The sequence below is a fragment of the Bombina bombina genome, chromosome 4, assembly GCF_027579735.1.
Source record: "Bombina bombina isolate aBomBom1 chromosome 4, aBomBom1.pri, whole genome shotgun sequence".
Classification (NCBI taxonomy): domain Eukaryota; kingdom Metazoa; phylum Chordata; class Amphibia; order Anura; family Bombinatoridae; genus Bombina; species Bombina bombina.
Window position 1 is genome coordinate 606,927,797 of NC_069502.1, and position 24,921 is coordinate 606,952,717.

At 37.2% G+C, this 24,921-nt stretch overlaps 2 protein-coding genes across 2 annotated transcripts in view; one reads left to right on the top strand and one right to left on the bottom strand.

Annotated features, from left to right (window-relative positions):
- RTN4IP1 (reticulon 4 interacting protein 1) overlaps window positions 1-8,638 on the bottom strand; it is a 138,703-nt gene extending 130,065 nt beyond the window's left edge. Inside the window, exons 1-2 of the mRNA XM_053710592.1 lie at window positions 7,876-8,638; window positions 5,464-5,615 (exon numbers count right to left, since the gene is read on the bottom strand). Coding sequence (XP_053566567.1) covers window positions 5,464-5,615; window positions 7,876-8,155 — 432 coding nt within the window. The 5' untranslated portion in view covers window positions 8,156-8,638. The remainder of the gene's footprint in view (window positions 1-5,463; window positions 5,616-7,875) is intronic.
- A 70-nt stretch (window positions 8,639-8,708) lies between these two features.
- The window catches only part of QRSL1 (glutaminyl-tRNA amidotransferase subunit QRSL1), a 131,670-nt gene continuing 115,457 nt past the window's right edge, over window positions 8,709-24,921 (top strand). The window contains exons 1-3 of the mRNA XM_053710593.1: window positions 8,709-8,824; window positions 12,062-12,221; window positions 12,496-12,594. Of these exons, the coding sequence (XP_053566568.1) occupies window positions 8,801-8,824; window positions 12,062-12,221; window positions 12,496-12,594 (283 nt within the window). The 5' untranslated portion in view covers window positions 8,709-8,800. The remainder of the gene's footprint in view (window positions 8,825-12,061; window positions 12,222-12,495; window positions 12,595-24,921) is intronic.

Sequence of the window (24,921 nt, forward strand, 5' to 3'; positions counted from 1 at the left end):
TAAAAAAAAAAAATTGTTGCTCTACATAAAGATGGCCTAGGCTATAAAAAGATTGCCAAGACCATGAAACTGAGCTGCGACACGGTGGGCAAGACCATGCAGCGGTTTCACAGGACAGGTTCCACTCAGAACAGGCTTCGCCATGGTCAACCAAAGAAGTTGAGTGCACATGTTCAGCGTCATATCCATAGATTGTCTTTGGGAAATAGACGTATGAGTGATGCCAGCATTGCTGCAGAGGTTAAAGGGGTGGGGGGTCAGCCTGTCAGTGTTCAGACCATACTTCGCACACTGCATCAAATTGGTCTGCATGTCTGTCGTCCCAGAAGGATGCCTCTTCTAAAGATGATGCACAAGAAAGCCCGCAAACAGTTTGCTACTGTCAGGGTTTTTTCCCTGCTTTGTTGGCCATGTGCTGCTGGCAGTCATTTTACTCACCTCTCTTGCTGACTCTGGTGCATACTGTGTGATGCTGCTCTATTCCTGAACTTCCTTTTATGGCCAGACTGGTGTAAATCATCCGTGTGAGATAGGATGCAGTCTCAGAATTGTGATGTCATCACTTATTATTTAAAGGGCCTCTGTTCAGTATGCTTTGCCCTTGCGTTGTCTCAGACCTGTTTGTGAGAGCTCCTGTGTATTACCTGGCTGTCTGACGTCCTTCCTGGTTCCTGACTCTGCTGTTCTCCTTGTTCCAGATTCCGGCTTGTCTGACTAATCGATTTGGCTCCTGACTTGGCTCGTCTCACTATTCGTTTTTGGCTCCTGACTCGGCTCGTCTGACTACCAGGTCTGGTTTTGATTCCTGGCTTGTTATTTGACTTGTGGACTTTTATTATTTTTTGCTATTAAAGGTGTGATTATTTTTGCACTTCTCGTCTCAGTCTGATTCCTGGCACCCTGACAGCTGAAGACAAGCAGACTAAGGACATGGATTAGTGGAACCATGTCCTGTGGTCCGATGAGACCAAGATAAAAACTTATTTGGTTCAGATGGTGTCTGGCGACAACCAGGTGAGGAGTACAAAGACAAGTGTGTCTTGCCTATAGTCAAGCATGGTGGTGGAAGTGTCATGGTCTAGGCCTGCATGAGTGCTGCCGGCACTGGGGAGCTACAGTTCATTGAGGAAACCATGAATGCCAATATGTACTGTGACATTCTGAAGCAGAGCATGATCCCCTCCCTTCGGAGACTGGGCCTCAGGGCAGTATTCCAATATGATAACAACCCCAAACACACCTCAAAGATGACCACTGCCTTGCTAAAGAAGCTAAGGGTAAAGGTGATGGACTGGCCTAGCATGTCTCCAGACCTAAACCCTATTGAGCATCTGTGGGGCATCCTCAAACAGAAAGTGAGCGAGCGCAAGGTCTTTAACATCCACCAGCTCTGTGATGTCGTTATGGAGGAGTTGAAGAGGACTCCAGTGGCAACCTGTGAAGCTCTGGTGAACTCCATGCCCAAGAGGGTTAAGGCAGTGCTGGAAAATAATGGTGGTCACACAAAATATTGACACTTTGGGCCCAATTTGGACATTTCCATTTAGGGGTGTACTAACATTTTTTGCCAACAGTTTAGATATTAATGGCTGTGTGTTGAGTTATTTTAAGGGGGCAGAAAATGTACACTGTTATACAGGCTGTACACTAACTACTTTACATTGTAGCAAAGTGTAATTCCTTCAGTGTTGTCACATGAAAAGATATAAAATATTTATAAAATGTGAGGGGTGTACTCACTTTTGTGGGATACTGTGTGTATATATATATATATATATATATATATATATATATATATATATATATATATATATATATATATATATATATATATCTTGTTCAATAGGTAAAAACAATAAAAAAATAAGAAAATGCTATACTTTATAGTAACTATAGTAGCCATAATGTAAAAACTGGTTAAATGAATGGGGTTTACTATTAAAATGGCTAACACTCTCCTGTATCTCTGTTTTCTATCATTTGTAGAGGGGTAGAGAGAAAAGGGCAAAACATTCCTTAAAACAAAATTTACTCACCAGGTAATATAAACCTGCAAACTTTTTTTTCAATCCCTTTCATATATTCTTACTGCAAAACTGAAAAAAAAGTGTTTTGCTGATCCATAGTAACTATAACTTAACAAGTTAAATCCTAAATGAATATATTTCGTACTTTGTCTGCTCTCAAGAGGAGCCCAGACTGCATTAAACACGTGTAGCTGAAAAATATAATTGTGTGCATTATCTATGAGATTATCCAGGTAAATCTGCTTTGACTTTCCACTCATTATTTTGAAATTAATTAAAACCTGTGAATCTCTAAAATGTACTATGTTTTTTGGAAAATGAACGAAATAAAAATAAGAGAAAGATAAAATGTTATTATAGAGTATTGTCATTTGTCGCAAAAAGATATTGCAACTATTACTGAGTATACACAGTAGAAGTGCACTGCTAATTACAGTATAATGGTGCAGGGTTTCTATACAATAATGAATAACTCTGTACGGTATAACAATGTGATCTATCTGTACAGTGATGCTGAACATTATGCACTGTAAAATAGTACAACATGTGTGTACACCAGTAAGGAACAGTGCATACTAACAGAGACTACACAGATATTGAGTAGTATAACTATAGTGGCAATGTACACACTGGTCTAAATTCACTGAGATAGTGGCACATAATGGACTTTTAAGATGGTTGCTATTTAGGTAATACATTTGACTACCAACTTATTTGATTCTAAATGGACAGAGATGAGATGTGTTCATTTTAATGGGCACACCATAAATCTGATTTTATCGACAACCTGGATAAAATTGAAGGCAATATTAAATTAAAATTAGTGAATATTTGTTTCAATATTTGTTACACAAATTATCATTAAATTAATTTATGTTAAATTATGCATTTTTTGTGCTTCCGATAGATTAAGTTACATTTCTAAATATCAGAAAATGCTATAATTTTAAAAAGTATTACACCCCCCCAAAAAAAGTTAACACTTTTATCACAATTTAAAATGTTTTACAAATCCAGTGAATATGCCCTTTGAAAAGCCTGGTGGATAAACGGTTTTCTTGTGCAGTGGTCAGTTAAGGACAGATGTAAACTAGCTTGCACTGCTTGAAGCAATCATTCTTAGCAGGCTCAGGTAAATTTCCCCGTACTTAAGGGAACAGTGCAGTTAAACTTTTTCTTTAGGATTCAAATAGAGATTTAAACACCTTTCCAATTTACTTTTATTATTTAATTTGTTTGCTCTCATAGTATCCTTTGTAGAAATAGTATCCTTTGTAGAAATAGTATCCTTTGTAGGTATGTTGAGGAGCAGCAATACACTACTAGGAGCTAGCTGGTGATTGGTGGCTACACATATATGGTCCTCACCCCAGTGTGTTCAGTTAGCTCCAAAGTAGTGCACTGTTGCTCCTTCAACAAAGGATATCAAGAGAATAAAGCAAATTTGATAATCAAAGAACATTGGAAAGTTGTTTAAAATTATATGAATCATAAAAGAAAAATGTTGAGTTTCATATCCCTTTAAGTGAGTTTCATATCCCTTTAAGTATGCTGGAGGCCCTACATTCAATCTGTAAGGAATGGAAAAAGCACACTTCTCTGAGGTAGATTACATCTAAAGAAGGCAAAACAAATAATACATGTATAAAATAATGTTTTGGGTATTTTTTTGCTAAGTACGCATTTTATGGGGGAATAAATGTTGACTGTATGTCACTTTAAGGTAACAATTTTGCATGAGGCTATAAAGCATCAGATCTGTATAAAACACAAAAAGAAGCAGCACAGCAAATGGGCAGGATTGGTATGCTTAGCTAATTAGTACATTTGCATATTTATTTAAACAGTATTTTGTTTTTGCAGTAAAAGTGAGCCATTAATGTCAAACCTTGATTCTAATTTATTATGTAAAAATAGCAATGCAACATTTATTTTCCTCTTATAGTTTTCAGCACCCAAGATGGATTGACAAGTCTGGCACCTGTCCTCTTAGTACTTATGCACATCATCTTTGGATGATGATATCTGTTTTTGGTCTTTTCACTTTAAAAGGGAGAGTAAAATTAAACTTTCATGGTTTAGATATTGCATACAATGAAAAAATGTACTTTGTTCTCTTGGTATCCTTAGTAGAAAAGGAAATATAGGTACACTAGCAGGAGCAATCTTATACATTGTTGAAAAAAAAGTCTGCCATTGAGTGCTAAAGACACATGCACATTCCCATTAGTCCAACTAGGTATCCTTTTAACAAAGGATACCAAAAAAGAAGCAAATTTGATAATACAAATAAATTGGAATGTTTTTTTAAAAAATTGCAAACCTCATCTGAATCATTCAAATTTAATTTTGACTTAATTGTCCATTTGCGTGGCATAAACATTTGATGACCAACAGGGACACCCTTAGCATTTGCGGGGCTCCAGGCTTGACAAATTTGTGGGTCCCCACAGCCCAGCGTTCTTATTTCCCTCCTCCTGTTTGACCCACCGCTGTCCCAACATTCAGTGTTACCTATATAAAAATAACACTATCTATTACACCTCCAGATACCAGACACACTTCTTCATCAACTAAATACAGGATGTCAGACAAACAATATATCAACCTGCTAAAACACAAATTAAGTAAACCAAAAACACATTGTTTTTGGTTTAAATACAGGATGTACTTTGTACCTTCTCATACCCTCACCCCAGAAAGTGTGAAAGCACGAGGCCTGGGGCATGTGCCCTTCTTGCTCCGCACAAAGGACAGGCCTGACGACCAATTATGTCAGAGCTTTACATTATATCAAGCTCAGGAGTCAGTAACAAAATCTAGGATCCACTTATACTTTTTTAGGATGCACAAGCAACTTGACAGAAAGGCCAAACTAATTTTAGTCGGATCCTGGTGAAGTTTGGCCATTCCATGGCAATATCAGGGAGGTTTTATGGGAGTCTTTTTTTTTTAGAGATCTCCAAAAATTAAGAAATCAAAATGAAGAAATTGAAAGCTCTGCTATATAATATATTTACCAGATCACACTATGGGTAAACATTTGTACACAAATGAAATGGAGATAAAAAATCAAGTTACGTTCAGTCTTATCTCACAATCTCAGAGATCAGTAAAAGATGGAAGGCAACTAAAATCAATATCTAAAATCTGTTTAACAAACACTTAAAAATGTATAACCATTAATTAAAAAAATATTTATCCCATATTCCTACTAAAATAACTTTTAGAAAAATAGACATTTAAATAAAGAAAATAATTTCCTACTAAGGCTCCAACATAAAATAAAGGAAGGGAAATACTATTTAGCAGTATATTTATCTCAGGTATTTAATGCACACTTTATGAAAAATTTGCCCTTCTGATCTTGAATTTTCAGTCATTGTTTACTAAATTTGCTTTATTTCTGAAGTTGTTGTATGCCCAAAATATTTACCTGATCCCCAGGTTTGAAATATTTCACATTAATCCCACATTCCATAACAGTCCCTGAAAGATCTCTTCCCAGGATCAGCGGAAATTCAGTACTAGATGAATTAATATTTAGAGGATCTCGGGTCATATTCAGACTTGATGCTCCATATCCACCTAGAAAAGACAAAAGTGTTACATTTTCTAAATGTTGGTAGTTTCCCATATCACATAAGCTGCAGAAATTTAAATCAATGTTGAGGTATTTTTAAAGCCATTAAAAACAATTGGTGCCAAACGCATATAATCACAATGTATTTAATGCTAACAGTCCAACATCTCCTACTTCTTAATAGTGCATTAACCCTTTCAGTTTCCGATGAATCTTTAAAACTATAACAATTCCAAAATTAAATTTCCCAATCAAATAACATTTATTATTTTTATATTAATAAATTATGTGAGGCAGGAACATTTTATTTCAGAATTTCTAGACTTTTTAAGTTAGATTGGGAACTTAAACTTTTTGTTATTTCATTTCCTAGCAATTAGTGTGTGTGATGTGTGTTAGCATATATGTGAAGTCTGATTTCTAGGGTTGCACCAATACCATTTTTTAAAGACCGAGTACAAGTACTGATACTTTTTTTTAAAAGGGACAGTCAAGTCCAAAAAAAACTTTCATGTTTCAAATAGGGCATGTGATTTTAAACAACTTTCCCATTTACTTTTATCACCAATTTTGTTTTGTTCTCTTGGTATTCTTAGTTGAAAGCTAAACCTAGGAGGTTCATATGCTAATATCTTAGACCTTGAAGGCCGCCTCTAATCTAAATGCATTTTGATAGTTTTTCACCACTAGAGGGCATTAGGTCACATGTTTCATATAGATAACATTGAGCTCATGCACGTGAATTTACCATGGAGACAGCGCTGATTGGCTAAAATGCAAGTCTGTCAAAAGAACTGAAATAAGGGGGCAGTCTGCTGAGGCTTAAATACAAGGTAATTACAGAGGTAAAACGTGTATAATTATAACTGTGTTGGTTATGCAAAACTGGGTAATTGGTAATTAAGGGATTATCTATCTATTAAAACAACAAAAATGCTGGTGTTGACTGTCCCTTTAATGTCATGTGACAGTTTCTCAAGCACAATACAGACTAATGATTTAAGATAGCTTCTTTATAATTATGAAGAACTGTAACTCAAAAGACATTATGAAATATTATTATTGAACAGAAGTGAACAATTTTAAGTCTCCACTGCAGCTTAAAATAAAATGGGAACATTAAGCTTGAAAAAACGCCACAAGATGGTGTATGGGTAAGATCTAAAATCTGCAGGTATCGGTTTATGTATCGTTCATTTGCACAAATAAAAATACTGGTGCCAGTACTAGTATCGGTGCAACCCTACTGATTTCCATTTAAATATGTGCAATTGTGCATGCTACAGGAGACTACTGCTGACAGGTACTGTATTCCAGGAAACAGCACCATACAGTCCAATATCTAGACCTAAAACTGACATGAACCTCTGCTGCCAAAATTGCTACTGAGCATGTTTTGAATGTTATTTTTTCCCCCAGCTGTTCTATTCTACTAAGTAAACTTGAAACATGGTTCAAGTGTTTGCTGAAGTTTACCTTATAATTTCCATGGCTCTTAAAATTAAAAAAGAACATTTTCAATACTTAATACTTAAAAATATTCAACTAATTTACTTTAAAGGGACACTGAACCCAAGTGTTTTCTTTCATGATTCAGATAGAGCATGCAATTTTAAGCAACTTTCTAATTTACTCCTATTATCAAATTATCTTCATTCTCTTGGTATCTTTATTTGAAAATAAAAAAATTGTAAGTTTAGATGCCGGGCCATTTTTGATGAACAACCTGGTTTGTTCTTGCTGATTATTGGTGGGTGAATTTATCCACCAAACAAGTGTTGTCCAGGGTCTGAACCAAAAATTGGCTGGCTCCTTAGCTTAGATGTCTTCTTTTTCAAATAAAGATAGCAAGAGAATGAAGAAAATTTAATAATAGGAGTAAATTAGAAAGTTGCTTAAAATTGCATGCTCTATCTGAATCATGAAAGAAAAAATGTGGGTTCAGTGTCCCTAAAACTGAGTGGGATTATAACACACATGTGTGGAAACATAGCATTAGTGTGTGTGAGTACCTAGTCTAGTTAGTGTTAAATATAAGCAGATGTCAAATTTCTTATGTGTCCTTTAAAATGTCAGGACTAGTTGAAATTTCCAGTATATTATACACTCTTGTAGCTCATTTCAGTAAATATGTATATACAGCTGCAGTAAAATAAGTGTTATATCACATAACACAGCACTGCAAAGCACACAGAGAATTTTAAAGTGAAAACTGAACATGTGATCAGGATTCATACAATGGAAACTAAATCACATAAAACTTACTTCTCATATTGACATCAATTTGATTCAGACTTGCAGCGTGGACTTTAACAATCACTTCATTAGGGTAGTTTATAGCAGGAAACAACATGTTTTTATTGAGGCGCAACACCTCATTGCTACCATATCTGTCAATCACCCAGGCTGGCATAACTGTATTCTTTCTGGGAGAGGTGCTAATTTGCCTGACTTGAGAACATATTTTAAATAAATTATTATGTTTTAGAACGTCAGGCAACTCCTTAACCCTAATGTATAATCTAAATGAAGCAGTAGAACACATTGTCAGCAGCTTGTTGCTATAGCTATAATTAGTTTTAATTCAAACAATATTTGTTTTGCTGAATATTCTTACGAACTACAAATAATTATTGAATTGTAAATACAAACCGTGCATCATTTTGAACAAACTATATATCCTATTCTGATCAGTCTTCACTATTGCCTATAAAATGTTATTGATTCTGTTTCTAACGTTTCTTCAAGCACTTAGAATGCCTTTACAATATGTATCAATTTTAAGCAGCTCATTCAATGAAAATCAGAAAGCCTCATCGATGCTTCAAACTATGGCACAACAGAGTGTGAAGCTTCCATTCAACGCACACAAAAGAATACAAAAGCTTAACAATTGTTCTTGTAAATCCGCTCAATTAATTTTCTGAATTAAAACTAATTCCTAAATAATTCTACTTAAATTTCAACTATATTAGTCCAGTCGTTGACTGTCTCCTCTGTGTCCTTTGTACATTTCCGCGTTTCAAGCCTCGATTTAGTTTTGTCCCATTGCAGCGCCGAATACTAACATTTCAACCAATTACTGTATAAGATGTTGACGGATGCCTTTTTGCCAATCAACACATGTCAGCTCGCAGTAAAATCACTGACAGTGGTTGTCTGCTTTAATTTTGGTCTGTGACAGGGAAGTATGTTGGGGCTCAGTCTGCGGGAGGTGAGTGCAAATTAAAATTGACAATATTTTAACTATTTTATTAAATCGAAGAAACATTCTAGTGTAAAAAAATACGTGTATTTTAAAAAAACAAACAAAAAAACATATTGAGAACTGCAACGTTTCCTATTGCTCCTCCAGACTAGGATGCAGTGTGTGATGGTAGAATATGTATGTATGCGAGTGCTTGATTGGCCCACTCCTGGCTGTATCTTTTTTGGACAATTGGGAACAGATAAACAAAGACAGTAAACCTTTATACTAATATATTCACTATTAGACAACAAATATCATTTAAAATATTCTGCATATTATTCTCAGGTGAATCTTTGCTTTGAATACAACATTATATATAGCACTTATTTACTGTATAATATCCCTTTACATTATAACCTATAATACAAAATAAAAGCAGAGAGAATTCTGGTTTCAACTCTTTCTTAAAGGGACATGAAACCCCAAAAAATTATTTCATGATTTAGTCAGAGCACACAAACTTTCCAATGTACTTCTTTTATCTAATTTGCTTCGTTCCCTTTGTATACTTTGTTTAAACGCATATCTAGATAGGCTCAGAAGCTGGGAGCTAGCTACTGATTGGTGGCTGCACATATATGCCTCTTGTGATTGGCTTACCAATGTGTTCAGCTAGTTCCCAGTAATGCATTGCTGCTTCTTCAAGAAAGGATTCTAATAGAATGAAGCAAAATTGATAATATAAGTAAATTGAAAAGTTGTTTACATATGCATGCTCTATCTAAATCATGAAAGACAATATTTGGGTTTAATGTCCCTTTAACATTTGAACCTTAAAGTGATGGTAACTCCTAGTGTTTGAAAAATGCTAGGATTTACCAGTGGAATAAATACAATGTACCTTAATTCATGAATGTTGGCCTCTCTGGACGCCCAGAGCAAAACTCATTGTTTTCAACGAGGTGATGCTTCTACCTCTTTGCAATAGTCATCCTTCAGTGCTGTATGGCTAGCACAATGATTTGCTAAGAGGTGGAAAGTCACCTCCTTGAAAAAAATTAGTTTTACCGTGGGCAGCCGTAGAGGATCTGTTTAGGGAGAAAATAAAGGTACCATTTTTGTTGATTTACCTAACATTTATGAATAAAGGTACCTTTATTATTTATTGCACGGGTTTATCGAAATGCTAGGATTCACTATCACTTTAAAATGTATGTTCCCTTAAATATGCTACATACAAGTGCAATTTAGAAAAATGTCTGCACCACCTTATCCAAGATATCTTTATTTAACAACCCAAGGCTACTTTTTTGAGAGTTTGGAGTAGATTGCAGTTTGCATATATTTCAGTGAGAACATAAAACACAAATCAAACACTGCATGACACTGCTGCACCATATTGGAGAAGCATTTTACTATGTAATATGCATCTTTTTCTTCGTCAGATGATTATAATTTCTATCTGCTTTTTGCAGAACAAAAAGATCCTTACTAACCAATCGCAACCCTGCACATGGGTACAGTGTATGAATGTGCATTCTCATATGCACATGGGTAGTTGAAAAAAACAGATTGGGCACTCTCTTCTCTTTTACTAAACAGACTTAAAAGTGCAAAATGTAAATGTGGCAGTATTTTAGACCATTTTATTATTGCTCTATTCCTTGCATATAACTATACGTTTAACAGTACCAGTGCTTTTTTTGTAAAAGAAAATTGTTTTGGTCACTTTGGTAGCACTCCCACAATATGTGTGTTAAGATTAAACAGTCCTTTTGTGGTGTGCTTAACCAAAAAAAACCTTTGTTGTATCTTCTGAATAGGGAGCTGACCAAATCCCTCCCCTTTGGTTAATGCACGCCACCCAGCCCAGGTGTGTTCCAGATAATGTAATTGTGATATACTTAATAATCTAGAAAGCTTCACACTGTGTAGACATGACTTGCTGCAGTGTGCAAACTGGTTAGTGTTAGGACCAGTCTACTATGGGACACCTTGTAAGTGGTGACTGTCTTAGCAGAATATGATCATATTGTGTGACTAAGATTCCATTTCATTTAAAGGCATTTTTTACAGGCAAACATTTTTTTGCAGCATAAATATAAGTCAATATTAGTGCGAGATGTTAATCCCAATTTTATTATGCTAAATCCGAATCATTAAAGGGACAGTCAAGTCCAAAAAAACTTTCATGATTCAAATAAGGCATGTAATTTTAAACAACTTTCCAATTTACGTTTATCATCAATTTTGCTTTGTTCTCTTGGTATTCTTAGTTGAAAGCTAAACCTAGGAGGTTCATATGCTAATTTCTTAGACCTTGAAGGCCGCCTCTAATCTAAATGCATTTGAATAGTTTTTCACCACTAGAGGGCATTAGTTAATGTGTTCCATATAGAAAACACTGAGCTCATGCACGTGAATTTACCATGGAGACAGCTCTGGATTGACTAAAATGCAAGTCTGTCAAAAGAAATGAAATAAGGGGGCAGTCTGCTGAGGCTTAGATACAAGGTAATTACAGAGGTAAAACTTGTATAATTATAACTGTGTTGGTTATGCAAAACTGGGGAATTGGTAATTAAGGGATTATCTATCTTTTAAAACAACAACAATTCTGGTGTTGACTGTCCCTTTAAAGAAAAAAATTGAGTTTAGTATCCCTTTAAATTAGTGTGGATCGAGTAACTGTAAAACTACAATCGAATGGCACAGTCTGTGTGATATAGATACGTATATTGGCATTGTGGATTCTCTGCCATATACACTATCAGCTTGGGCTCTTGTAATTCTTGTCAGTTTTGCAATGGTTTAGACAAAGTTTATGTAATGGTTCAGGGAATAAAGTAATTTTTAGGTACATCCTCTTAGTTTTTCTTTACTAAGAAGTAAGTTGCACCATTATTCCTCATTGGTATATGTACTAAGTGAATATTAACGTAAACCAATATTTCATACATCATACATTTCATATGTGCTGCTATTACCAAATACATTATCTGCATTTACTTTGATTGTGATACATATCTGTTCCATTTCATATTTGGTATACGTTAATAATTTATTTGCCTTCACATTATAGTCAGATGTATCTAAGGGATGCCGTATATTATACAGTAAATGTGAATAGTGTCCCACAAATTGAATGCTTTTTATCTGACACATAAGAACTGACAGTTATTTTACTGCCTTGTGCTCTGCAGTACTAAAATTAGAAGCTATTTATATGCTTATAGTTTTACACTTTGTCTTCTTTTACAGGTTGCTGCCTCTCTGAGACAGAGACAAGTGAGCCCAACTGAACTTTGCCAGAAATGTCTTTCATTTATTAAAGAAACTTCATTCCTTAACGCCTATATAACTGTAACTGAAGATACTGCACTGAAGCAAGCCGCTGCAGCAGATCAGAGATTTAAAGCAGGTATGTTTTTTTTTTTGCAAAAGTCATCGTTTTCACAACACAAAATGTTGGAGGAACTTTGCTCTCTATCAGTAATTCTCATTGGTAATATATAAAATGAAGGACATTCATATAACAATATGTTAACACTGTATATAAGCTATTTTTATTTATGTTTGGATTTGTGTTTGAAAAAACCCCCATCCATTTTGAACCAAAAATAATATTTAATCCTGGGTTCATTTGCACTCCAATTACTGTGCTGTACACATTTAATTGTTTTATTGTTTTTCAGGGCAACCTCTGGGGGAGTTAGATGGAATTCCTATTGCAATTAAGGATAACTTTAGTACTCAAGGCATTGAAACAACATGTGCATCAAGAATGTTAAAAGGTAATTGTGTTTCGTTTGACGTATAAATGATTTTTTTTTTGTAGCAATATAATGATATAAATATGTAATATTCTGTTTACAATTTAGATCAGAAGCATGAATAGTAATAAGTTGAAAATGTTTCTTATAAACTAAAATACTCCGCTTAATTTCTAACAGCTTCTCAGGTTCAGTGCTCCAAAGTACGCCTGATATTCCTCCACTTTTAATTGTGCATTGTTTTTGTTGTTAGTATGATTAAATCCTTGGATGCGCATGCCCATGGTTGTAATGCAAACCCATTCCCCAGTGTGGATGATAACCATATGTTGTCATCCTGAGGGTCCCCCTACCAATCCGGCTCCTGGGGCCACCTGCACTGCAGTCAGGGACAGAGACTGCAGTAACACAGGATGCAAGGAAATATAAGAAGTAGGCCTGGGACTGGGGAGCAAGGCTATAGAGGCCAATATCTCAGCCCAGACCACTTCCAGGTCCAGGGATCCAATTTAGTCCCTTCCCTTCTCCCCCTCAGGGAAAGAGCACATTAAGTACATTTGCAGGTTATTTCTATTTTTTGGCAATCACTTGAAAGAGGGGAGGTGTTGCATGCCTCTGTAAAATGCAGATCATCACCCTTAGAGCAGAAATAATCTCCATCTGCACTTAAAAGTGTGATTTAAAGGGACAGTATTCACTCATTTTCATATAACTGCATTTAATAGACACTACTATAAAGAATAAGATTCACAGATACTGATATAAAAATCCAGTATAAAACTGTTTAAAAACTTACTTAGAAGCTGTCAGTTTGGCTCTGTTGAAAAGGTAGCTGGAAAGCCCACTGCAAGTGGCAAATAAGACACTCCCCCCCTCCCCCTTCTTTTGCATAGGAAAAGACCCTTTACACAAACAGGAGTAAGCTGGAGAAGGTAGCTGACAGTATTCACATAAAACTTTGGGGCTTGGTTAGGAGTCTGAAAATCAGAGCAATGTTATTTAAAAATAAGCAAAACTATACAGTTATTTTTAAAAAAAACTTTATGGGCTATATAAATAGATCATCTACAAAACATTTATGCAAAGAAAAAATGAGTGTATAATGTCCCTTTAAACTGAAGGGGAGTGAGGCTCAAACAGAACTTTGCCCAGTGGTGGAAGCAATAACAGATTTTTTTTTTACGCTTCCAGCTGATAGTCATAACATTGACAATTATCTCACAGCATTGGTTTAGCTTTGGGCTTCTGGCAATTATTAAGAGACCTGTATTACTCCCCTCGCCATACAACTATATCAAAAGACCCCTCTTTTAGATCCCAAGATTCAAATAAGCATTTTTATGTCCTAGCTGTCAAGTGTATGTCATTGTAACAATGATAACCTGGCAGTTACTGCTAGCCTCATTTTGTTCTGCTTTATAAAACATTTGAAGACATCTTATATAGAATTACTTTTGATACAACTATTTTATGTGTTAATTTGTTTTGTTTTTAATATTTCTGTGCAATGCTTAGTGACTTTGAGGTAGGAGTATTCATTGTCAAAATGGGTTAAGCCACCTCTCTGGGAAATCAGATATTTGTATACTTTTAAAGTGTATCTAATATTTGTATGGTTAGATATTTTTATATTTCAGTGTAAATTGCAAGATTGGGCATAGTGCAAAAATAATAAATTTTTATCCTCTGATTTTCAATTATCAATTGTTATTGAAAAATATAGATATAAAGTCCTAGATTTTTGTTGTTGTTTATTTTTGGGAAAGTGAAAGGTTGCTTAATGAGGGACAATAAAATGTTGCTTTTGAAATATTTAGAAAAATGCCATTTACTATGTGCACCACAGAAAATGGCACCAACATTTCTTTTTGCATTTTTTTTACATTTCATATAGTGGTGTTCTCATATAATGTTATTTCTACAAGTTAGATTTTTTAAAATGCTCGGTCTGCTGAAATAAAAAACATGGTATAATTTGTGTGGGTACCTCACAGTTAATTTATGTGTAAATGCAATGAGGGCCGAACAACTAAAATCAGCTCCAGCACAGGGTTGTTTAAACAAAGCCAAATACTAGTTAAAAGGATAGCAAGGTCAAAAAAGAAAAGTGCATTTCAATTTCAAATAGAAGTATTTTTGCAATATTCTTCCTGTAGCAAAAATGCTTCTATTAAAAGGTATTACTGTTTTATTTCAGTGGCATACGCACATATCCTGTGAAGGCCCGTGCACCAGTATTCAAACAACACAGCTTCTCAGAGGGTCCTCACAGGATATGTGCGTATGCCGCAGAAAAGCAGAAATCACTTTTACTAAAAGCATTTTTGCTGATGATACTATATTTTAAAAATGCTTTTATTTCAAATTAAAATGCATCCATGATCATTTTTATTTTTTACTTTTCTATCCCTTTAATAGCTACAAAATATTTTATTTCAACACATTCATGCTTTTGATGTATTTATCTCCCAGAAACTGTTAGTGATTTATACATTGTATATGTAGTCAGTGGTGTGCTGTGATGGGCACTGAGTAATCTGCTGCTGCCCCCAAAATCTCACCCCAACTAATGTAGCAAATTTATGCGTCATATACTTTTCATGACTAGAGACCAGAGATATATGAAGCAGTCATGCACCCTCACTAGACAACCTTGACATTGATGTTATTAAAATTGATAAATAGAGCATTTGAGTTGGAAGGCATCCAGCTATAGAACTTCCCCTTAAAATCTGCTGCCCTAGACACAGGCCTAGATCGCCTAAGTTGAAATATATCCAAAACTGTAACTCTTAAATTGAATTTTACTTAATATTAAAAATGTATTACTATGCTGAATAAGCAAACATTTTCTGTGGGAGTTGTCCCTAAGAGTCATTGAGCTGCAGAGGCCTAATACTCAGTTGTACATAGGAATGCACCGAAATTTCGGCTGCAGAAAGTTTCGTCCGAAAATGGCATTTTTTGTTATTTCGTTTTTATCCTTTTATTTTCGGTAAAATTATTGTATAGCATATTTCAGATTTGATTACTTGACTTACTGTTTTGCATATAATAGTTTTCTAGGACTATACTTTATTTTGATAATTGGTAATAAAACAAAAAAGGTTAAATCTGATTCTGTTACACAGAACTAAATAAGGAATAATACTAGTGATGCACCAAAATTTGGGCCGCCGAAAATGTGCAATTCCAATTTCGGCCCAAAGAGGACCAAAATGGCTAAAAATGTACAGCCCTCCCCTGTTCTATTGAGTTACATGTCTATTCTTGGCATAAGGTGAGCAGCACAACACTGGCATGGTACACAGAGCACACACATAAGTACCATGACATGATGATATTTGAAACCAGCAGACCCCTTTTTTTTTTTTTAGAAGGAAACCAAAGTTCTGAATAGTAAATACAGTAATCAAAGGAGGATAAGTAACAGGTTTATAAACACTTGATATTATCAGACACAGCCCTAAGCACACACAGTGAATATCTATAAGCCTTATATACAGTGCTCATACATCAGCCTCTTGTGCGTAGACATTCTATTTGCTTGAGACAAATATGCGTGCACACTATATATGCATAAGCCCCAAGCTCGCACACAGTTGGTACAAATTAGCACCCACCAGACAGCGTATACAAAAAAGCACAGTAGCTTTCTATAACCACCTTCCACGTAAGGTTGTAGTCCGGTGGTCCTGGTGATAGGTGACAGGCAGACTCCATTTGGGGCTCCGGACATATAATCTGACGGGTCAGTGTGAGACCCGAACCAAGAACTAGGCGGAGATACGATGAGAGACAATAAGGTGCAGCCACGCCCATCGCACGGATAACTACACCCAAAAACAAAACACATGTCCACCTTGTATTGTTGTCTGGCTATAACCACGCTCTCCCTTTATAGAGCTCCAATTTCACTGCAGATCACGCCCTACGATACAAGTGACCACGTCCATTTGTTGGAGCTTTCCCGCCTACAAGCTCTCTCAGCTACACACACACACTGTAGTTAAAAAAGAAAAAAACAATTTTGGTTTCGTTTCGGTTTTCAGCCAGGGGCATCCTGATTTTCTGTATCGGTTTCGGTCCAGAATTTTCATTTCGGTGCATCCCTAGTTGTACATGATCAATACTGTTTTATTTTAAGCTTAAAGGGACATTACACACCAAAAAATATGGGCTATTTAAATAAAGCATTTAAAGAAGATAAAGTTTGTAATTGACATGTATTATCAATTTTGCTGCTAAAGCTACTAAAAATGATGATAAAGTTTGCATTGCTCTCACTATATATGAATATGTCCGTAATACCCACTAGCTACAAAGCAAGGCTTTTTTCCTCAGTCCCTAGCTAGTGTCCATACAGCCAGCCCCCATGTTGGAGCTGTCTGTGTAATGTTTAATCCCCTCACCTCGCACTTTACAAACACAGTTTTACAGAGATCACAAGATACTTGTACGTCGCTGATTGAGAAGTTATTTGTGTGTCAGTGTTAGAAAGCAGATGCAGTCTAAGTATAAATCCCGCATAGGAGCCCTTACAGTATCCTTGTACATTGCTGATTAAGGGGTTGTGTGTCAGTGTTAGAAAGCAGAGGCAATCTGAGTGTAGATACCAGCACAAACCGAACATCACATAGCAGTTGCTTTAAATTGTATACAAATGGAAAGTTTTTATAAAGTTAAAAAGTGCTAGTTCCTGTATGTCAGGGTTTTTTCCCTGTTGTTTGCCATGTGCTGCTGGCAACCATTTTACTTACCTCTCTTCCTGACTATGGTGCATTGTGGGGGATGCTGCTCATTTCTTACACTTCCTTTTATGGCCAGACTAGTGTGCATCATCCATGTGAGACAGGATGCAGTCTCAGAATTGTAATGTCATCACTTATTATTTAAAGGACCTCTGTTCAGTATGCTTTGCATTTGCGTTGTATCAGACCTGTTTGTGAGAGTTCCTGTGTATTACCTGGCTGCCTGACGTCCTTCCTGGTTCCTGACTCTGCTGTTTTCCTTGTTCCTGATTCCGGCTCGTCTGACTATTCGCTTTGGCTCCTGTCTTGGCTCGTCTGACTACCAGCTCTGGTTTTGACTCCTGGCTTGTTATTTGACTTGTGGACTTTTTATTATTTTTTGCTATGAATAAAGGTGTGATTATTTTTGCACTTCTCGTCTCAGTCTGATTCCTGGCACCCTGACATTGTAAAAGCTGTGAACTAAATCCTGCTATGCGGTCTATCACATTTATAGACTGACGCTCCAGTGCTCTGTCCTCTCTGGATCCGATTGGGATTGACAGCAGGTCAGCGACATTGAAGGTTGAAGGCAGACCGCTACTCACTCCTATCCTAGTGACCCCAGTCACCCCACAGAGACATTGAGAGTGAATGTCTTTTTTTGCACAATGGTGATCACTATGCATCTCCTGCAATTTCTCACTCAACAAAACCTTGTGAATACATAAAGTACCCTTTTTTCACCTGCTTGTGTGATTGTAGGTAAAGCAAAATCATTGGAAAAAGGGACATGGCCTTTAATGGAAGACATGACTAGGTGCAGCGAACATCATTAAAGAGCCATTGGTTGACAGAGAAAAATCATTCTCTTACCACTCCATAACAAGCTTGGACTGATGAAGCAATATGTTAAATCCTTGGACAGAGATGGCAATTGCTTCAAATACATTTGTAGATCGATCCTTGGACTGAGTTTTGAAAAACTGAAAGAAGAAATCTTAGATGATCCTCAAATTCGTAAACTCATCAACAATTTGAATTTCACAAAATGTATGAATGATGCTGAAGATTCTGCCTGGTGCAGTTATGCTTCAGTTGTCAAGAACTTCTTGGGTAACCACAAAGCAGACAATTTATGAAGACTTAGTGCAAACATGATTACTAACTAATTCTATAAAGAAAGGTACACTTTCTCCATAGCCACTTACACAGATTTCTGGATAATCTTGGTGATTTTAGTGGACCAAGGGGAGAGGTTCCCTCAGGATATAAAGGTGGTGGAGGAAAGGTATCAAGGCAGATGGGACAGACGCAAGATGGCAGACTACTGCTGGAGCCTCAAACGTGATTGTCCTGATGACCACATAAAGAAAAACCCACAAACAGCATTTTTCTATGCATTAAGTGTGATAATCTGAATCAGCTTACTTTTTTATGTTATTGTACTGAATACAACCCCATTAGGTATTTGTATGATTTAAGAACATTTTGATCTAATATCTTTGGCAATACATTCTGTGTAATTTATGAAAGTATAGCTCATCTGGAAGAATTCTTAAATAGTTGGTGGGTATGTCTGCAACAGTGTGTTCTCAGTAAAGGCAATTTTAAGGTAGAAATAAAATACAAGTTCTATTCCCCTCTTTCAGAATTCTCGTGTAACATGTCTTACAAGGTTTTCAAATGCAAAACTTACAATTCATTAGAAAACCCCTCTTATCACAAGCTTTCCAAATTATTATGGCATGAAAAACAAATCCTATACCTTGCATATGGATGCAATAAAACCAGTATTCAAATCCTTGTGAACACAAATTTATTTTTCACATTCAGTAGTATTAGCCTATTTGCATGGCTTTTTTTTAATGTTAAGGTTTTTGTTCAGATCTCATTTTATGAACCCCTTAATGACCAATTACTTATTTGAATTATTCCATAATGGCGCCAATTAGCAAACTGAAGCTGTGCCCTTAAGGGGTTAAAAAGTTTTAATTTTTTTTTTACTCAAATCACAAATTTATGAAATTTACAACTAGAATTAGAACAATACTTTTTGCACTAAATGTCTCTTTAAATGGACATGAAACCCCCAAATGTTTATTTCATTATACAGATAAGAGAATACCATTTTTAAACAACTTTCCAATTTACTTCTGTAATCTGATTTGCTTTTTTTTCATTATATCCTTTGTTAAAAAGCATACCTAGGTAGGTTCAGAAACAGCAGTGGAAGCTTGCTGCTGATTGATTGCTGCCAATTTATACTTGCTGTGATTTGCTCACCAGTTGTGTTCAGCTAGCTCCAAGTAATGCATTGTGGCTACTTTAACAAATGATACCAAGAGAATGAAGTACATTTGATAATAGATGTGAACTGGAAATTTTGGGTTTTATGTCCCTTTTAAATTACACAGAATTATTTCCCCCCCCATATCGCCCAGCCCGAATTTTTATATATATATATATATATATATATATATATATATATATATATATTTGCATACAGAAGGGAGAAGCGCTCTAACAGGAACGAACAGCTCATCAGCTAGTTCTCTGGCGATCTACCACCTGGAGCAGCCTCTTTTAGACCAGTGTGCTTTTCACATTGGAATACTATCCTTAAGCATATCAGTCTGATCCCGCCAGTTAAGGTCAGTCCAGCCCCGAAATACCAGGCAATTCTCCTTTGAACAAGGAACATGACAACCCCAGACGATCGTTTCGGCCTCCTATGGGCCTCGTCAGTGAAGTGAAGCCACATTCCTCTAAGCAACACTGGGCAAGGAGTCCATATCTGGTTGCCCCTATCACCCATAGGGAGACTTCCCCAGGGTCATAATTAATTTGCATACAGAAGAGAGAAGCGTAGACTCCTTGCCCAGTGTTGCTTAGAGGAATGTGGCTGCACCTCACTGACGAGGCCCATAGGAGGCCAAAACGATCGTCTGGGGTTGTCATGTTCCTTGTTCAAAGGAGAATTGCCTGGTATTTCGGGGCTGGACTGACCTTAACTGGCGGGATCAGACTGATATGCTTCAGGATAGTTTTCCAATGTGAAAAGCACACTGGTCTAAAAGAGGCTGCTCCAGGTGGTAGATCGCCAGAGAACTAGCTGATAAGCTGTTGTTCGTTCCTGTTAGAGCGCTTCTCTCTTCTGTATGCAAATTAATTATGACCCTGGGGGAGTCTCCCTATGGGTGATGGGGGCAACCAGATATGGACTTCTTGCCCAGTGTTGCTTAGATGAATGTGGCTTCACCTCACTGACAAGGCCCATAGGAGGCCGAAACGATCGTCTGGGGTTGTCATGTTCTTTGTTCAGAGGAGAATTGCCTGGTATTTCGGGGCTGGACTGACCTTAACTGGCGGGATCAGACTGATATGCTTCAGGATAGTTTTCCAATGTGAAAAGCACACTGGTCTAAAAGAGGCTGCTCCAGGTGGTAGATCACCAGAGAACTAGCTGATGAGCTGTTGTTCGTTCCTGTTAGAGCGCTTCTCTCTTCTGTTTGCAAATATATATATATATATATATATATATATATATATATATATATATATATATATAAATTAGTGCTGGGCGATATGGGGGGAAAATCAATTTAATCGCGATTTTCACATCAGCACCCCCTGTAACCCCCATAAGCCCTCCTCCTGAAACCTACATAAGTCCCATCAGCTCCCACTGTAACCCCCTAATAAGCACCCCCCTTTAACATCATAAGCACCGCCTATAACCACCATCAGCCCCCAACCCACATAAGTCCCAGCGCACCCCCCTCCCTGTAACCCGCATCAGCCACCGCGCACCCCCCCCCTCCCTGTAACCCGCATCAGCCACAGCCCTCCCCGGGAAAGTCGGCCCCCTCCCTGTAACCCGCATCAGCCACAGCGCTCCCCGGTAAGTCAGCCCCCCTCCCTGTAACCCGCATCAGCCACAGCGCACCCCACTCCCTGTAACCCGCATCAGCCACAGCGCTCCCCGGTAAGTTGGCTCAATGTCGCAAGGCGGGCACGGCAAGTCGGCGGCCCTCCTGTACGTCATGGGGCGGGGCTAAAAATTGCATACTTTTATTTATATATATATATATATATATATATATATATATATATATAAATGTGTAGAGCAAGTGGCACACATCATGCAGAGTAACTGCCTGGTGCACTGCTAGTTAGAGTGAATACAAAAGGTTCACAGTATACCAAACCTGGCTACAGATAGATGGTAATACTGAAATGAAGCAGGCAACACAGGATGTGATGCAAATAAGTGCTTTAATCCACAAGGTGCATAAACAAAAACAGGGCCTTATCCCATAATGTTTCGGTTCAGGATTGAACCTATATGAAACGGAGCCCATAATAGATGTAACATGTACCCAACCAGACCCCCAAATATACCCCACATAATTACAAAAATGTGAAACATCTGACAAATGAAAAACAAACATCACCCCATCGCAGGACGCCATCTGCCTGAACACGCTGCAAACACTGACAGCGCAACCGCGCCAGCCGATGACGTCATCTACGGCAGCCACAGAGAACAGAGGCAGCTGTAGCGTTGTCATGGCAACGGTAAACAAACCACCGTTCACAAACAAGTCTAGCGTATCACAGCGGATCCGGGGGGCAATCTAAAAGAAAAAGCACCCCATATATATTGGTGCTGCCTAACCACATGAAAACAGGCTGAGAGGACACAATGATCTAAAAAGATATAAAAATGTATAACAATAAAGCAAGTGCTTACTGCTGTTAGTAAGATAGAGCAACTATGTATTGATTGATGCTATATACAAGGCTTCAGTGCCTTAGGCAGCCAAGATTTGCGTTCATAGCAGTGCACCGGATCATTGATCACCAGTAGATCTCATAGGTTTCTAGACCTTTTGTACACCATCCTGGGGAAAGGTAAATCATAGAAGGGTAAGCTCATATCCTTAGATACTATTTTCTAGTTATCTTTAATGGTGGCTGCTACCACTTCCGAGCCCGGAGTGTAGGTAGTCACGAAGTTCCATCGTGGAGCTTCCTTCCTTTTAACTTTCCTCACAGTAAGATTTTCTTGTGTTTGTTGCTCAGCAACCAAACGTTGTTGTTCAATGAGTAGTGGAGGGTATCCTTGCTGTAAATTTTTTTTGGGCCATCTCTTGTAGCTGGAAGTCCTTACGGTAACCCTCTGTGTTATTCCTGATGACCCTCAGAAGCTGCGAGAAACTGACACCGTTCCTTTGAGTGTAAGGGGGAAAACTATCATAGTGCAGAATAGAGTTTTTATCAGTATCCTTATGATACAAAGTGGTCTGCAAACTGCTTTTACCTCCTATGTCAGCCTTGTATATTTCTAAATCCAAGAAATGGATTTCCTGATGGTTCCATTCCATCTTGAATCTAATAGTGGATTCAAGTGAATTGAGCGCATTGAACCACTCTGTAAGTGATTCAGATGTACCTCTCCATTCTAGCGACGGTAGAATCTGATGGCGTTGTGCTGCGGATTGAAAATGTTATACTGCTGATATTGGGCCATATATAAGTTGGCATAAGATGGGGCCATACTTGACCCCATTGCCGTGACCAAAATCTGAAGAAAAAATTAATTTTCAAATCTACATTTTTTTTTTCCCCCAAGCAAAGCTCGATCAGATTAAACAGAAACTCAATGGGGGGACCAGAGTAATGTTCACTATTGATAAATAGCTCCTTTATCATTTGTACCCCATGTTTATGGGGAATCACAGTATATAGACTTACGTCCATAGTGACGAGTAAGTCTAACTCTCTATTAATGTCAAGAGTCTTCAGAAGATTGATTAATTCAAAAGAGTCTCTCAGGTATGACTTAGTGGATTGTACTACCAGCTGTAGGAAAAGATCAATATATTCAGCTAATGGCTGAAAGAGAGATCCTCTGGCAGAGACGATAGGTCTGCCAGGGGAATTATCCAAGGTCTTGTGGATCTTGGGAAGCAAGTATAAAATAGGGCAAATAGGTTTATCAACTGTCAAAAATGCCCTTGTGTCATCATCAATGATGTTAGCAGTATGTGCCATTCCCAAGATATCATCAACCATTTTCTTAAAGCCTGAAGAAGGGTTCCCTGTCAGTTTACTATACGTAACCCAGTCGTATAATTTTCTGTGAGCTTCCATTCTATATTTGGCATAGTCAAGAACGACTATGGCCCCACCCTTATTGGCGGGCCTTTCCGTCTGAGTTAGATTTTCTTTACCAGGAGCTATCTTAGAATGGATATCAGACAATGTAGACATGCAGACCTGATGAAACGTCTTAATCGAGGTATGGGTGTTTTTTCTTCAGATTTTGGGCACGGCGATGGGGTCAAGTATGGCCCCATTTTTTTTTTTTTTTAAGTATTTTTATTGAGGTATAACAGATCATATATTGAATCGTAATACGTGGTCAAGTACATATCACAATTAGACATATTTCCAACATAACATGTTATATAGAAACCTGACCATTAACTAAAAACCATAACCTCGTCAAAATTTTAGTTTTACAGGAGAAAGACATAAAAAGAGGAAAGGAAAGAAGAAAAAGAAAGAAGAGAAGAGAAGGATTGTCATTTAGATCATGGAACTCAGACTTCAAGTTTCTCGTATACCCTGCTATCGCAAGCCATCGGACTTCAATATCTATTTAATTATCATATTTGTTATATATATAATCTTCCCAAATAAAGAGAATCTCATGAAAGAAGTCTATGCGTAGTGATTTCATGTAGTGGTATTCCTCTAGTTGAATAGTCTTATGCATTGTGTCAATCCACTGAGCAATGCTTGGGGTTGAGGATTGTTTCCAAAATTTTGCTATTAGGGTCTTAGCGCTATTGGAAGCAATTTGAAGTATGGACAAATGTGTTGCCAATAGTCTCCTGGGAGGTTTATTTAGGAGCCAGACTAACGGGTCCTGCGGGATAGTGATTCCCAGCATCTTCTCCGTTTGGTTTATAACATCTCTCCAGAAGGGGGAAATGTTTGGGCATAACCACCATATATGTCCCATAGTGCCTCTCCCTCTGTCGCAACGCCAGCATATATCTGATCTTTGAGGGTATAGGGTTTTTAAACGTGTAGGGGTATAATACCAACGGTGTAGTATTTTAAAATTAATTTCTAATATTCTAGCTGATGTGGAAGCTTTCATTGTTCTTTTAAATATCATATGCTTCTCCTTTGGGGAGATACTAAGATTCAACTCTGATTCCCATTTTTGAATATAATGGTGTTCTAGGCCTAACGGTTCTTGTTGTAACATGTGGTATATAATTGATAGAGTGTGTCTAATCGGTTGTGTAGACATGCATAGTTTCTCAAAATTGGTAGGTGATCTCAACAGATTATTTTTCCCTTTGTGGTTCTGAAGAAAAGAGTGTGCTTGCAAATAGAAAAACCAATTATTAAATAGATGTAGGTCATCGTCTAGGAGTTTCAACCTTGTGTGCATTTTGCCTCCCTCTGATAAAACAAAAAACGGTAAGTTGCTCCGTTTGTCCAGGGGGTCTAATTTAGCAAGTCCCAATCCTGGAAGAAATTCTAAATTTCCAAGCAAAGGTGTCAATGGGGATGGTATAGAGGATAGCATGGG